Here is a 14,623-nt window from a genome sequence, read left to right as displayed (position 1 = left end):
AGCATTCTATTGTGGCCAGTAGAGATGATGTCAGGGTGAACTGGTTTGCGGTTTGTGTGTGGTTCCCATGACAGCTTCTCCTGGTTGCAAATGTTCCCTGTGGGCCCCAGAATGCTACTGACCCCCATGTACAAAATTGGCTCTACATAATAAATCAATCACACACATACAACATGAGAAATGTGCAAAATGGTATAGGTTTTATAGCTCAGGGATGGGCGGCAAAGTACATTGGGACCTACTGGTAGTTCTCTGGTGATTTGCAATAGATTGACCAGGGTTTTTGATTCCCAAGTGTGGAATAGAAGGACTTTTCCTGCTTAATTGGGGTTGCCCAAATGGGAATTGGAAAAAGAAACCTTAACCAGGAATGGATGGCATGGTATTGAAAATACACTCAGAAGCATCCAATTCCAACAGTATTTCATAGCTGGTAAATCCTGAGATTCTAATGAAAAACAAAATTGATCTGGCAAGCCTAAAATCTGCCTGCCTCTGTAGTTCTTCAGAAAGCCAGCTTACATTTTTTAATATAAAGAAATGCACGTTCCTAGTTGGCATGGCTGCATTTGTTTTGGGGGCTTTGGGTGAGAAAGTTGCCAAAAGGGAAATTACCCCTGGCACACAGGTGGGATCTCTCTCCCTGCCCCTCCCTGCCCTGGGGTTTCCCTTCCAGCAGCTCTCATGCCAAGCTCTGCAAACAGCTTTTTAAAAACCCAAAGGAGTTCTAAAAGCAGTTTTGAGACAGCTGCTGAGAGGGGAAGTCATAAAAAATAAGCTGAAGTGCGTACGGAGAAAGCACCTGTGCTTGGGGAGGTGGCTGCCGTTGGCATCTCGAGAGCATACATTTCTTTTTTTAGACCCTAATCAGGAGCTTCTCTCGCAGGCTCTCAGATGCAGCGGAACGTAACTTCTGCTGGCAGGCTGTCCTCTAGAAGACACACACTATCTGCAGCCGACTACGCCAACTCTGACGAGAACTGTCATTCCATTACTAGGCTCTTCTTCCTGGAAGCGAGGAAAGTTTCAGTGTCAGGTAAGGGAAAGGCATTTCATTTTCTATGGCCATTTGGATGAGGGGAGAGAAGGGAAGCCGGACCACTTCAATGGCCCTGCTGAGAGAGCAGCCAGCTCTTCCTCTTCCTCAAGTGTCACCTTGGAAGAGCAAAAGGTGTTCGATCGGACAGCAGAGCAAGGGAGAGGTGAGATGTAGGGTGACTCTGCTGAGAAGAAGAAGAAGAGTTTGGATTTGATATCCCGCTTTATCACTACCCGAAGGAGTTTCAAAGCGGCTAACATTCTCCTTTCCCTTCCTCCCCCACAACAAACACTCTGTGAGGTGAGTGAGGCTGAGAGACTTCAGAGAAGTGCGCCTAGCACAAGGTCACCCAGCAGCTGCATGTGGAGGAGCGGGGAAGCGAACCCGGTTCACCAGATTACGAGACTACCACTCAACCACTACACCACACTGACAACTTCCCTTTGGTGCTTCCTTTCTCTGAACAGTTTTCATCCCAGCTTGTTTTCATAAGAATACCATAGTTTTAAGAACGTGCTCATATTTGATTCCCCACTCCCCTTTTCCTTCTGTGCCATCTTTTCGATTGTAATTCTGAGAGCAGGGACTGGCTGGTGTGTTTGGTTTTATAAAACACTCAGTAAACTGCTCTGAGAGCTTTTTCAGCTGAAGAATGGTGTAAAAATGCTTTTAATAAAGAAAGTGTGGATGGATGCCAACTCAGCCTACAAAGCAATCCTAACTACAGGAAGCCAGCATAAATTAGACCAGTTCCAAACTTCGTTCAGGAAGAATATAACCGACATCACCCTTTTTTTCTGGCTAAGTTCTGCTGGGTTGCTTGGACACATGATTGAGCTGGAAGAGTTTTGGAATAGGTGAAAACCTCTCCTTGCCCTGACACCACAGCCTTTTGGGCAGACTTGTGCTGGTGTAAATTACACTGGCTTAAGTTTTGCTGACTGAGCCCTCGTTGAGAAAGCCCAATATCTGCCATATCCCAACTCTCTTGACCTAAGGGATCTCAGGTTTGGATTGTGCTGTTAGCTGAATGTTTACAAGTGACAGCAGGATTACTCCTAGTATTGGCCAAAATAGTCACTGATGGTAGGAGGCTTTGACCCCTGGCCTCCCACCAACTCATTCCTCTTCCCCAGAATGTGGAAGTTTTCTTCATAAAGAAGATGAGTCAAGTTTCTTGGCCTTTCACTGTGGATAGATTCAGAACTTATAGGGTTAAGAAGTTCTGAGTGACGTCTCACATTCCTGAGGCGTGGCCAGTTTACACAGAGGGGAGTGTTTTCTCTGTGTCTTTGTTCCTTTCGCTTTCGCGGTGAGGAAGCAAGATGAGTGCTCTCTCACTGGGTCTGAACACTGTCTGATTTATGTTGTTTTTCTACACGATTAAAGAGAAGAGCTAAGCCAGAACACCCGTCTGGAGTCTTGATTTATCACACACGCACCGCATCAGTTTCTACGCTGCGGAAACTCTGCTACAGGGAGTCCACGGAGAGCTGTTCCCTGGAGGTCCAGTGTGGAGCAGAGTGCCAGGGAAGCGTCTGGACTCCATCCAAAAGCCACAGGTTATGGGTCAGCAAAAGAACGCTTTGAAGCTGATGCCAAGAAGTGCCGGTGTATGTTGAAGTGAACCGAACAGGAGCTGCAGCCAGCTGGGAGGTCCTGCCTGACGCTGGGAGGCAGAGGAACTCGCTGGGAGAATCTGATCTGCTGAATCGTGTGCCGGGAAGCTACTGCTGCTGTTACGTGAGTACGTACGCTGGGCACCGGGGGAGAGATGGCTCTGTCCCAGGAGCATGGCTTTGAGCTTAGGCTGCCATGTGAGAAGCTGACTTGCGATAGTTGGTTGGAGTGGAGTTTTCACGTAGAATATCTTCTCGTTGGGACAAACCTTTGGGAAGCAGTTCAGCCAACACAGAAGGCGGTTGGGAAAGCTGAGGCTGCAAAGCAAAGTGAAGCTGAGAAGCGTGTGCTTGCTTTTCTGGCAGAGAATGTGAGTGCTGATCTAATGCATGTTATCCTGGATGCTAAAAGGCCTGAGGCTGCTTGGCTGGCACTCCGTGAGGCTTGTGAAGCGGGAGTGGGAAGCAAGGGCCAAGATGTGGCTGCATCCGAAGGGGAGAGGCAAGATGGCGCTGGGCACATTCTTGAGAGCCGACACACAGCTGAGAGGAGCTGTGAGCCCCCACGGGGGGACGAAGGGACTGTTGCTGGCACAACAACGTGTCTGTGTGAGGAGCCAGGAGAGAGGCCAAGCGTTGGGAGCCCTTTACCCACCAGAGGGGGTGCAGGAAAACGTCCTGGGAGCCCTGAGAGCAGTGGGGGGGCAGTGAGCGGTGGAAGCTCAGAAACGGCTTGTTTTCCAAAGGCAGCCAAGAGTTGTTTTCGTCGTGACTCGGAGCCTGGGAAGCTGCAGAGAGCTAGACGCTTCAAGGCCGACCATCTGCGAAAAGTAAAGATAACAGCTACAGAGCTGTGTGGGAATGCGGAGACAAGTCAGGTCTCCAAGGCAATGGAGGCAGTTGCATCTACGGAAGCTGCCAAGGTCGTGGGCAAGTCTTCCTGCCGGGGGGAGTTTGTTGCCGTGACAACCAGAGAGGACAGCTGCAGAGGCCCCAAGGGTGGGGGCAGCGAGACGTTTGTTGCTATGGCGATGTTGAAGGACAGCTCCAGGGAGGAGAGAGTGCTATGCTGGATCATTGACTCTGCGGCCAGCAGGCACCTGATAACAGAGACACCTGCTGTCGAGATGTGGAACTGCAGAACTGTTTCAGCTGGGAAGAGTATTGAATTGGTTGATGGGACAAAGAAATCAATTTCTAAAGTTGCAAATGTTTATTTTTCTGTTTTGCAGGCGGAGTTGGAAGTCTACTTGGCACCTGGGATGAAACATTGTCTTTTATCTGTCTCTTGTCTTTTACAGGAGGGGTATAAGGTGTGCTTTGAAAACAATGTCTGTACAATTTCCAGAGGGGGAAAGCGACTGGTCAGCGTTGAAAAAGGGGAAAACAACCTCTTTGTTCTAGAAATGCCTCTGAAGGGTGTGGGGAATGCTGGGAAAGCACAAGCAAAGGGTGCAACCGATCCCACTCATGTTTCATGTGCTTGTGCATGGCACAAGAAAACGTCACATGGTTCCTTAGAAGAGATCCAGATGTTGCCAGAGTGCACTAAAAGGTGCAAAATACAGGAATGTGGCAGGTCTCTGAATTGTAGGGCATGCAAAATGGCAAAGGTAAAAGGGTGCAGTTATCCTAGGGTGGAGAGGGTAACCACAAAACCTTTTGAACTTGTGCACACAGACCTTTTTGGACCCATGCCAAAGCCAAGTCTGGGAGGGGCCAGGTTTCTGCTGATGATACAGGATGATTTTAGCCAGGTTTCGTGGTGCTATGCTCTGAGATCGAAAGAAGATGCACCACAACTGATCAAAGACTGGGTTGCAGAGGTGGAACTAAGGTTCTCCACCAAAGTGAAGGGGTTCAAGAGTGACCGATGTGCAGAGTTTACTGGGTCTGCTCTGCAGGAGTTCTTTCGCCAGAAAGGGATACGCCACAAGGTGACAGCTCCTCAGGAGAGGGGTGTGGCAGAGCTCAGATGTGAAGCTCTGGTCCGAGCAACAGAGGTTTTGCTGTGTGACTCTGGTTTGCCTCAGAGCTTTTGGTGGAAGGCGACGAGAACAGTGACATTCACGATGAATAGTTCCTACAACTCAGTGGTAGGTGAAACCCCACATTTCGTACTCTACGGAGAGAAGCCGCAGGTACCTTTCTTCTGTGTGTTTGGGTCACTGGCCTTGGTCCCGGTGCCAAAGGCTCAACAAAAGCAGGGTGGTCCTAAGTTCCAGAAGATGATCTTCTGTGGGTATGAGCCTGCAACAAAAGGATGGAGATTTGCCTATCCAGAAGGTGACCAGACCAAGCTTCTGGTCAGTAGACATGCTGAGTTCTGTGAGCAAGATGGTAGGTCAAAGCGCAATGCTAGTCCCATGATGTAGAGGACACACTTGCTGGCCCCAGTGGGTCAGAAGAAACACCTGAATTTGTTCTCAGGCGGTCCACTCGAGCAACGAAGGGCATTCCACCTGAGAGGTATCAGGCCAGTGGTGTGTGGGTTGGTTTCGCACAGTGCGAACCTGGGAGTTTTGAGGAGGTTCAACAGTTGCCTGACAAAGACGCCAGGAAGGGGCGAAAGGCAATGGGAAAGGAATTGATCTCTCAGAGGTCTGTAAAGGTACATCCACAGGTCCCCTCAGGACTGGAGACGAGAGGGGGTGTGGATAGATTCAGAATTTATAGAGTTAAGAAGTTCTGAGTGACGTCTCACATTCCTGAGGCGTGGCCAGTTTACACAGAGGGGAGTGTTTTCTCTGTGTCTTTGTTCCTTTCGTTTTCGCGGTGAGGAAGCAAGATGAGTGCTCTCTCACCGGGTCTGAACACTGTCTGATTTATGTTGTTTTTCTACACGATTAAAGAGAAGAGCTAAGCCGGAACACCCGTCTGGAGTCTTGATTTATCACACACGCACCGCATCAGTTTCTACGCTGCGGAAACTCTGCTACAGGGAGTCCACAGAGAGCTGTTCCCTGGAGGTCCAGTGTGGAGCAGAGTGCCAGGGAAGCGTCTGGACTCCATCCAAAAGCCACATCACGACTACCCTTTTCTTCAGCCTTTCTTCTGGATCTACAACGATGTCTTTTTCGAGATGGGAGCCACCAGGTTCTGTAATGGGATTGTGTCGCAGATTTATATAATGGCATTCTGAAAGTTGCTCTTTAATTTCCAGCCCCTTCCTTGCAATTCCTAACACTGAGATTGCCCTTTTCACTGCAGAAGCAAAGGCACACCTGCATAAACGCATGTGAGACATTCCAGTTACGGAATACCAAATAACACTACCAGAGAAGAGCTTCTTCCTTCTTTTGGTTTAGGAGCCATCTCTTATGAGCATTAGGAAAGGAAACATTTTTTGCAGCACAATACATACCTTCTCTTGTGGGAAACCTTCCAGACCCCTGCAGAATGAAGACTGAACTTTCTGCTCACCAGCTTCTTAGCAGAGAGTTAAATCCTGCTGAGTGCTCCTTTCCTAGTGTGTTTACCGTAGGGAAGTCCTGGTGAAGCAGTCCTTACCTGCCTCTTCTTATCCCCCTGCCCTCCATCTTGCCGCCTGACCACCCTACCTTTTGACTATTGTGGATTTTAAATATCGCACAGTTTGAAGCAACTGGAAGCATAAGAACTGACTCATTTGGAAATGAAGCATTGCCCAGACCCATGAAAATATCATTTAAACTCTTACTGGCAGAACTTTCTTCAAAACAGAATTAAAACATCAAAAATATCTATGCAATATCTTGCGCTGTCTAGCACAGGCTCAGTATCTTACAAAATATGAAATAATCCCAACAGACCTAAAAGCAAAGGTGTCTCTCTCTCCGACCTGCTTTTCACATGTGACTAACACCCTTTCAAGATGGCAGATTTGCAACTCAATACCTTTATCACTTGATCAAAGGTTACTCTCAATATAGAGTAGAGAAACAATCAACAGGTAATTAACTAGTTACAGCTCGGAGTCCTTTCGAAAACTTTCTGGTTCACCAGAAGCGGCTTCGTCATGCTGGCCACATGACCCAGAAGCTGTATGCTGGCTCCATTGGCCAGTAAAGCGAGATGAGAGCCGCAACCCCAGAGTCGTCTGCGACTGGACCTAATGGTCAGGGGTCCCTTTACCTTTACCTTTATCACTTGATCAAAGGTTCACTCTCAATACAGAGTAGAGAAACAACCAACAGGTAATTAACTAGTTACAGCTCGGAATCCTTTCGAAAAACTCTTGTGGGAAGCCCCCAGTGTTTGCAATACACATTTAGCCATATTAAGCTTTCATTAATACATATACATTTTTCATTTCTGTGTGAATTAAACCATTAACAGTGACAGTCCCAGATCATTCGGTGGGGGGGGGGCAACCTGGTCTGGAACTATCAATCCAATCCAATTCCTAATCAGGCTGGTTCCATTTGATATCTCCACTATTCTTCAATTCTGCCTCCTAGTTCTAACTTGCTTTTTGGTATTGGGATTTCTCCTCAGTCTTGCCTCCTGATTTGCCCCATAGCTCCTCTTCCCTTCTCCTGCCTCCCCCCAGATTGTTGCCCATGGCTCAGATCTAAGAGAATTGAGCCAACTGTCCCTGAGATAAGACTGTAAATTCCAATAAACCAAATGAGCAAATGTGTAGGAGAAGGCTGTTTGCATGCAGAGAGTCAAACTCACTATTGATTTATACCCCTTGCAAGCCAGCAAGGTGCTGCAGGATGTTAAGTCATGATAGAATTTGGTCCAGTGGGGAGTTTTGCAGCAGCTAATCTTGAGAGTATAAAACCGTTTCTCATCTTAGCAGCTTTTTTCCAGGTGTTTTCTGAATCAAATTATCGTTATTTCCCTCCAAGGCAAATTGGAATCTTTCTGCAGATTTATCTGCAATGATTTGGGAAATCTGTTGCCTTAAGGGTTTATTTAGGGTTCTTTGGTGTCCATAAAGAACATACAATTGACAAGAAGAACTTTGGTTTGCCAAAGAGAAAACCATTTACATAAAGATTTACAGTCTCGTGTGAAACTTTTGCAAATAGAAAAATAAAAGGTTGTGAAAATGAGTTCCCAAGGCCCAATTTCTTTTTCCTGTAACTTCTTTCAGTTTGGGGAGGCAATGGATTGAACTGTATTTCACTGCTGCTGGAAGGCTGCAGTATTAAAATGGAGACCAAAAGCCAAACAAACAAAATACAAATCTAAGCGGGTTCATGCCCAGTGGGAGAATTGCTTGTGGTTAGAGAAGGACAGTTGCATTGAGAAAGTTAAGCACAGAAAGTGATGCACAGTGCCGTTGTACTACTCTCAAGCAGGACACGCTAGAAAAATAATAATAATTCAAGGTCAAGGCTGTAATCTTAAAACTCTGGGTACACTCACACGGGAGCAAATGCCATTGGACTTACCAGGACATGCATCCAGGTGACATGGATATATTTTTTATTTTAAAGTTTCATGCCCTGCCTTCCAATCAAGCAATTATCAGGGCTTATTATCAATAGACAGAAATACATCACACAAACAGAAGCATGCCCCAGCAACCCTTAGCCATCTTGCCGATGAATGGGTCTAACAGATGTTTTCCTTTGGTCCTGCTGTCCCAGGTTGACTGATATTTGAACCTGAGTGCTCTTTCTAGGAGGGGTGGGGAAGCAAGGACTTTACAGCTTCTCTCTCTCTCTCTCTCTCTCTCTCTCTCTCTCTCTCTCTCTCACACACACACACACACACACACAAAATCAGGGGTGGGGAACCTCTCTCAGCCTGAAGGCTGCATTCCCTCCTAGTCAACCTTCAATGGGGCTACATGCCAGTTGTGTGGAAACAAAAGTGGGTTGAGCAACAAATGTTAACATACCACATTTTTCCATGTATAAGACGAGGATTTTCTACTGTAAAATAATGTTTAAAAATGGGGGTCGTCTTATACACGGACAGTGCATAGGGGGGACTGGTGACTGATTGCAGCTGCAAGCTGCATCTTGTCAGCGGTGCTTTGGTATGTGATTGTTGGCTGCGGCAAGGGCTGCTTTTGATTGGCTGCTGCTGCAGTAATTTGGTGTGTGATTGGTTGTTTTGTCAAGGGCTGCTGTGGATTGGCTGATGCTGCGGCTCTTGGGCGTTCGATTCCCGTCTGCTGTTGTCGAGTGGGTAGACGCTTGTTGGGTTTTGTGAATGCGATTGATTGTCAGTCGGGTCAGTGATTTTATGCATCCCCCCCAAAAAAACTCAACAACCTTGGGTAATCCTGCCCCCCCCCCAAAGTTCCACACTCTGGGCAATCCTCCCCCGAAAAAGCTCAACAACTTTGGGCTACCCCCCCCCCCATTTTCTTAAATTTGAGTGCCCAGAAATAGTCATATACCTTATACACACCACATAAATGCCTTATACATGGGGGCATGTTATACACGGAAAAATACGGTACTTGCCCATCTCTCTTTGTCCTCCATTTAGGCAAGCAAGGGCACGATCAGAGTTCAAGGGCTAGTCAGGCAAAAGCACACAAGGAGAGTGCAAATCAGAATTACACAATACTGACTCCCATAGGACGTTACATCCCATGTTTCTCCTGAGGACAGGGAGAAGGAGGAACCTTAGTTCAATGGCAGAGCAAATGTTTTGCATTCAGAAGGTGTCAGGTTTAATCTTCAGCAGGTTTCTGAAGTAACACATTTGGAAAACACCCTCGAGTTATTTGTATCAAAATGGGAAGTCCTCAAAATGTATTTAAAAAATACATTTATAGCAGCTTAAATTCTGTTGCAGCTTAAATTCTGTTGCATTTGATTAATTTCAGTAGTAGTTTTAAGAAGACCTAAGACTAACTAAGAAGCAGTTTAATCATGTTAATAGTTTGTATCAGCAACAAGTTTTGTGTACAGTATTTGATCGGAGGAATGGACGCAAGTCATTTGTGTTTTTCATTTGGTTTTGTAATAACTTTATTTACTTTCTGTACGGTATGGGTGAGAAGGTTGTCTTTTTTCTTTTTCCTTTGTTCGTTCTCTCTATTTCTGTAATAATTCAATTTTTTTAAAAAAAGAAAAGACCCTGGAGAGATGCCCTGGACCACCTGTCATTCAGACCAGACAACACTGAGATAAATGGTCTGACTCAGTTTAAAGCAGGTTCCTATGTTAATATATGTCAGGAATGAGAACAGGAGTGGCTAACTTGTGACCTTCCAGATGTTGATGGATCCCAGCTCCTATCATCCCTAACTATGGGCCATGCCAGCTGGCACTGATGGGAACTTTGTGGCAGATGTTAATATTGTGCAGTTTCAAGCGACACTGACACAACACCCCACATATATTAAGTATAACAGAAACATCGCCACCCCACCCCACCCCACCCCCACTCACCTTTCACCCCCTACACCTCTTTCCCCCTCTTCTTCCTAATGTCTCAACAAATGAAAGTGATCTGTAAAAAATGTTACGGGGGTGGGGTGGGGAGAGAGAGACATTGCGCATACTTTTGTAAACCAAGAAAATCTTTAATAAAAATACATTAAAATTTTTTTGTGCAGCTTGAAGTGACTGGATGCACAAAATGGACTTCTTTTGGGAATAAAGCATAAGCCCATAAGTTTAATTAAAGCTTCACCTGCTGAACTTTCCTCAAAACAGAAGAGAAAACAGTAAATGATACACCCAAAACATCCATAAGAACATGTGCAAGTCCCCCACAGGCTCAGCGTCTTATAAAATATGAAAGACTCCAAAAATCAGAGGTCATTCTCTCTCCCCACAATCTCCATTTTGCCTGGAAAGGGTCGTTTGCACATCCTTACTTCCACAGAGCCCTCTTTTGATCCCAACACCACAATTCTTTTGAGGTAGATCAGGGGTCGGCAAGGCTTACCGGGCCAGATCACTCCTGTGGAGATCCTCTGTGGGCCGGGCTGGCACAGTGTGACACTGAAAATCACAGCTGTGCATGTCCACGGCTGCGGAAATCACTTCTGTGCATGCCCAGACACCGAAAATTGTGCCTGTGTAGAAGGGATTTTCAGCATCTGGGCATGCGCAGAAATTATTTCTGGCATGGCAGACATGCACAGACATTATTTCCAGTGTCTGGGCATGCGCAGAAGCAATTTCTGCAGCCGCAGAAGAGAGTCCCTGTGCCGCGCTGCGCCGGTTTAGCATAGCGCACGGGGACTCGCCAAGTGGGCGGCTCGGTTTGGGGGTGGCTCATGGACTGGTTAAATGGCCTCCGTGGGCTGCTTGGTTGGGGATGCTTGGCAATGGCCTGTAGGTTGGGGACTCCTGAGTTAGATGTTCCCAGAGCTAACTGGACTAACGCACCATGGTTTTCATGTTTTAGGAGGTGCAAACCTGGTATCCTGTGGAGGTGCTGGTTACGTGAGGTTTTGGAACATGCAGAAAGGGAAGCTGCTGGCAGAGTTTGAAGCCCATAGCGGGGTGGGGTCCATCATCATGACCATTGATCAAAGAAGCCAGTACCTCATAACCGGAGATCTGGTTGGATGGGTGAAGATCTGGAACATAGAGGTAAGTGGAAAGAGTCATGCATCAGTCCAGGAGAGGTGAGGCAGACTGAAAAGTAATAAGCTTCTATTCAAAATCATGGCCCAAGCATGGTGCATTTAGAAACTCTTTTGTGTTTCTTTTTTCCCTTTTTTTAAAAAAAATTAACTAGCAGCACTCCCCCAACTAGGGCTTAGTCAAAGCAGGCTCCATGACATGGTAGTTGAGCCAACGGTCTGACTCAATATAAGGCAGTTATATTTGTCTGTTGAAATTTCCAGGCGGAATTTCCAAAAATTGCTGAAATTTCCGGGAAAACCCAGACATATGGCAACCTGTGTTAGAAATGTTGAATTTTTTTTGTGGCAAATTACCTTAAAAATAGCTCAAAAACCTCTCTCTTTTTGAGATTTTTGCCAAAAAGGTCAACAACTTTGGCCAAAAAAAGCTCAACAACTTATGTGTCTGGACTTCCACTTTTTGAAATATGGCAATCCTAGCTTAGATGGCCACATTCATAGAGGGTAAGTCTGTTAGCTATGGAGCCTTCATGTCCTCAGGCAGTTTCCCTTTGAATAACGGTTGTTGGAAGGCAAACAGGACAAGAATTTTCTGCCTTCATGCCTTGCCTATGGGCTTTACTGAAGGCATGTGGTAGGCCACAGTTGGGGGGGAAAGGATGTTTGACTAGATAGACATTTGCTCTAATCAAGCAGGGATATCTCTGATGGATATAACTGTCTGAGTGAGGCTGATCACATGTGCCTTTCTCAGTGTTTAGGTGAGACTCATTGCACCCATCTGGGTTGTGGCATTCAGATGTGCGCACAGCAGTGGTGCAGGATAGCAGAGTGAGCAACGAAGCTCCAAGGCAGCAATAAATTAGATGCCAGGAGCTGGAGTCAGGTGTAGGTTAGCAATAAACAATAAAGCACCCATGTCAGTGAAGTTAACTCTTTATTCAAGGAATCAAAATAGCTCAGTCCAAGTGGTCACAAAATCCCTTCCCAGTTGGTCTTGCCCCAAAGAGTCAGTTGTGAGGACTGAAGGCCCCTGCCTTCCCACCACTCTCCTTCCCTGGTTTCTTCCCCAGCAGGTGAAAGCTCCATTGTCTTGCCTCTCATTGTTCTTCCTCTTCATTTTTCTGAGTGTTCTGGGAGACCAGGGGGAAGGGGACCTGGTTGCAGCAGGAGAGGGAGACTCCCTGGATTCTTCAGCAGCCTGCCTCATCTCTGTTTCCTAGCCCTCTTCCTCTCCTCCCTCTGAGTCTGGACTGCCCTCTGCCACAGCCTCTTCCTGCTCACTAAACCCTGTTGCCTCTTCAGCTTCCGACACCTCCTCCTCCCTCAGTTTGCTCCTTCTCTCTGTGACCACTTGCCGTCATCCCACCACCAACCCCCCAGGCTCTGAGCCTTCTTCCCCTGGGGTTCGCCAGCTGATGCATACAGCCAGTCCATGACAGTAGATGAAGGTGGACATTCTGAGAAGTGTCCATTTCAAACCCAATGACCGAATGTGGCTCCCCAGGCCTCTTTATATAACACTTGAGGTGCTGACTAGGCCACACCTCATTTCCCCAGGCGACACCCTTTGTCTGCACCTCATCCATGTCCTCCTTGGGGGCTTCTACCTGCCTGGAAAGTGTCCTTGAACTGGATGAATGATGGAGCAGTGTATTTGCGTGGGGTAGAAACCTCTGACTTTTATATGGCTGGAATGTAGCCCATTGTACAAAGGTAAGAGTCACACCCACCAATCTGCCCATTTTTGCCTCTGGTCACACCAACCTCTGGCCCCCCAGAAGCTGCTCAAAGTCCCCAGAAGAATGTGGACTCCCCAATTCTGCTATAGGCTATCCTGTCTCTTTCTGCACTAGATATGACCCAGTAGCCAATTTCAGATTTGCAATGCAGCCCCCAGCCAAAAATCATTCCCAAGCCTTGTCCTTTCTTTCTAATAACCTTAGGACTTGCTTCTTTTCTTCCTCCCACAAGGATTACTGCCTTATTTTGGGAGAAAATGTGAATTACCAGCCACCTACTCTGATCAGATCTTTCCAGATGCACGATGATTGTATCACTTATCTCGAGACCTGTGTACGAAACAACTGCCTCTTTATCCTCTCGTCTTCGGCAGACTGCAGCATTGTTCTTACTGATATTTCTGGCGTTCCGTTTGGAATATTTGGGCAGGTAGGAAGGTGGCTGTTTTCACTGTGTTTTTGACATTACTATTTGCTTCCTCTCAGCGTTGTACTCATTACCATCATTTAAGAATAAAAAGTTGTCAAGGATTCCTGTGGAGATCTTTCCCCAGGGGAAGGCACATAAAGAGCAATCTCATATATAGTGTGCCAGGTTTTCTCTCCCTTGCCAAAAATACATAAAGCAACAACTCACAGGGACTCTGGCACATCTCTCCGTTAAATGCGCCAAAGGCAATGTTTGAAATTGCAGAGAGGTAAAAGCTTTCCTCAAAGCACGTATAACTCAAAGAAATAATTGGATGGGTCGTAATTTGTCTAAATAAAGCGGTGATGTTGAGAGCACTGCAAATCCTGAATGTGAGACACAGCTGATATAAACTCTATGACCTTATTTTTTAATACACTCTCATTGGCCAGCTATAGCGGTAGCAGCTTTTAAGACATCAGCTATTAGGACGTTAATGCCCAACCCGTCTTTGGAGATGAGGGCTTCACATTTATTAAGCCAATTCAAAGTGGTTTCATTATTGGATTGTTCAAAAAACCAGCAACACCACCCCATGGTTTTTGGAAGTCTGATGTCTGGCATATTTTGCAGCTTCAGGCATTACAACAGCAGGACAATGTTTGTTCTAGGCAAAACAATTTCCAGAGAGGTATGCTTCAAAGAGTGGCAAAAAAACATATCTAGGTTTATCTGACAGGGAAGGAAGCCCAGAATAAAACATAAAGTTATGTTTGATAGAAAAGAAAGAGGAGGCTTCACTCTACCGGACCTCCAAATCTACTTTGAGACACCATGTTTATGGTGGATAAAATACTGGATATTGTTGGAAAATATCAGAGTGTTAAATTTGGAAGGACATGATATACAATTTGGGTACTGTGCCTACGTATGGTATCGGAAGGCCAAAATGTATAAAATCTTTACAAACTATGTGATCAGAAAAAAATTATACATGGGGAAAGTACAAAAATCTATAAGAAAATAAAACACCAATGTGGATATCCTCAGCTGAAGAAAACAACAAATATGGATAAACCATGATTAACATATAAGGAAATCCTAGATCTTACAGGACAGGAACCAAGGCTGAACAATCCCGAGGAATTAAAAAATGTATTAATGCATTGGTTACAGATACATCAGATTAACAAACTGTTTAAAATAGATTAGAAAATTGGATTTGCAGAAAAAAACCCAAAATACAATGGATTTATTAGATACAAAAATAAAAGTATTATCAAAAATGAGCAAACTGCTGCTAGAGTGGGAAACAAA

General features: G+C 45.9%; 1 protein-coding gene across 1 annotated transcript in view; it reads left to right on the top strand.

Moving 5' to 3' along the window:
• The window catches only part of WDR49 (WD repeat domain 49), a 101,247-nt gene that overhangs the window by 75,140 nt on the left and 11,484 nt on the right, over window positions 1-14,623 (top strand). Inside the window, exons 13-15 of the mRNA XM_083739273.1 lie at window positions 887-1,036; window positions 10,972-11,159; window positions 13,130-13,327. Coding sequence (XP_083595399.1) covers window positions 887-1,036; window positions 10,972-11,159; window positions 13,130-13,327 — 536 coding nt within the window. The remainder of the gene's footprint in view (window positions 1-886; window positions 1,037-10,971; window positions 11,160-13,129; window positions 13,328-14,623) is intronic.

Source organism: Podarcis gaigeae, assembly GCF_964106915.1.
Source record: "Podarcis gaigeae genome assembly, chromosome: 5".
Taxonomy (NCBI): domain Eukaryota; kingdom Metazoa; phylum Chordata; class Lepidosauria; order Squamata; family Lacertidae; genus Podarcis; species Podarcis gaigeae.
Note: the sequence above shows the minus strand (reverse complement) of the source record. Positions and strands in the feature narration are given on the sequence as shown.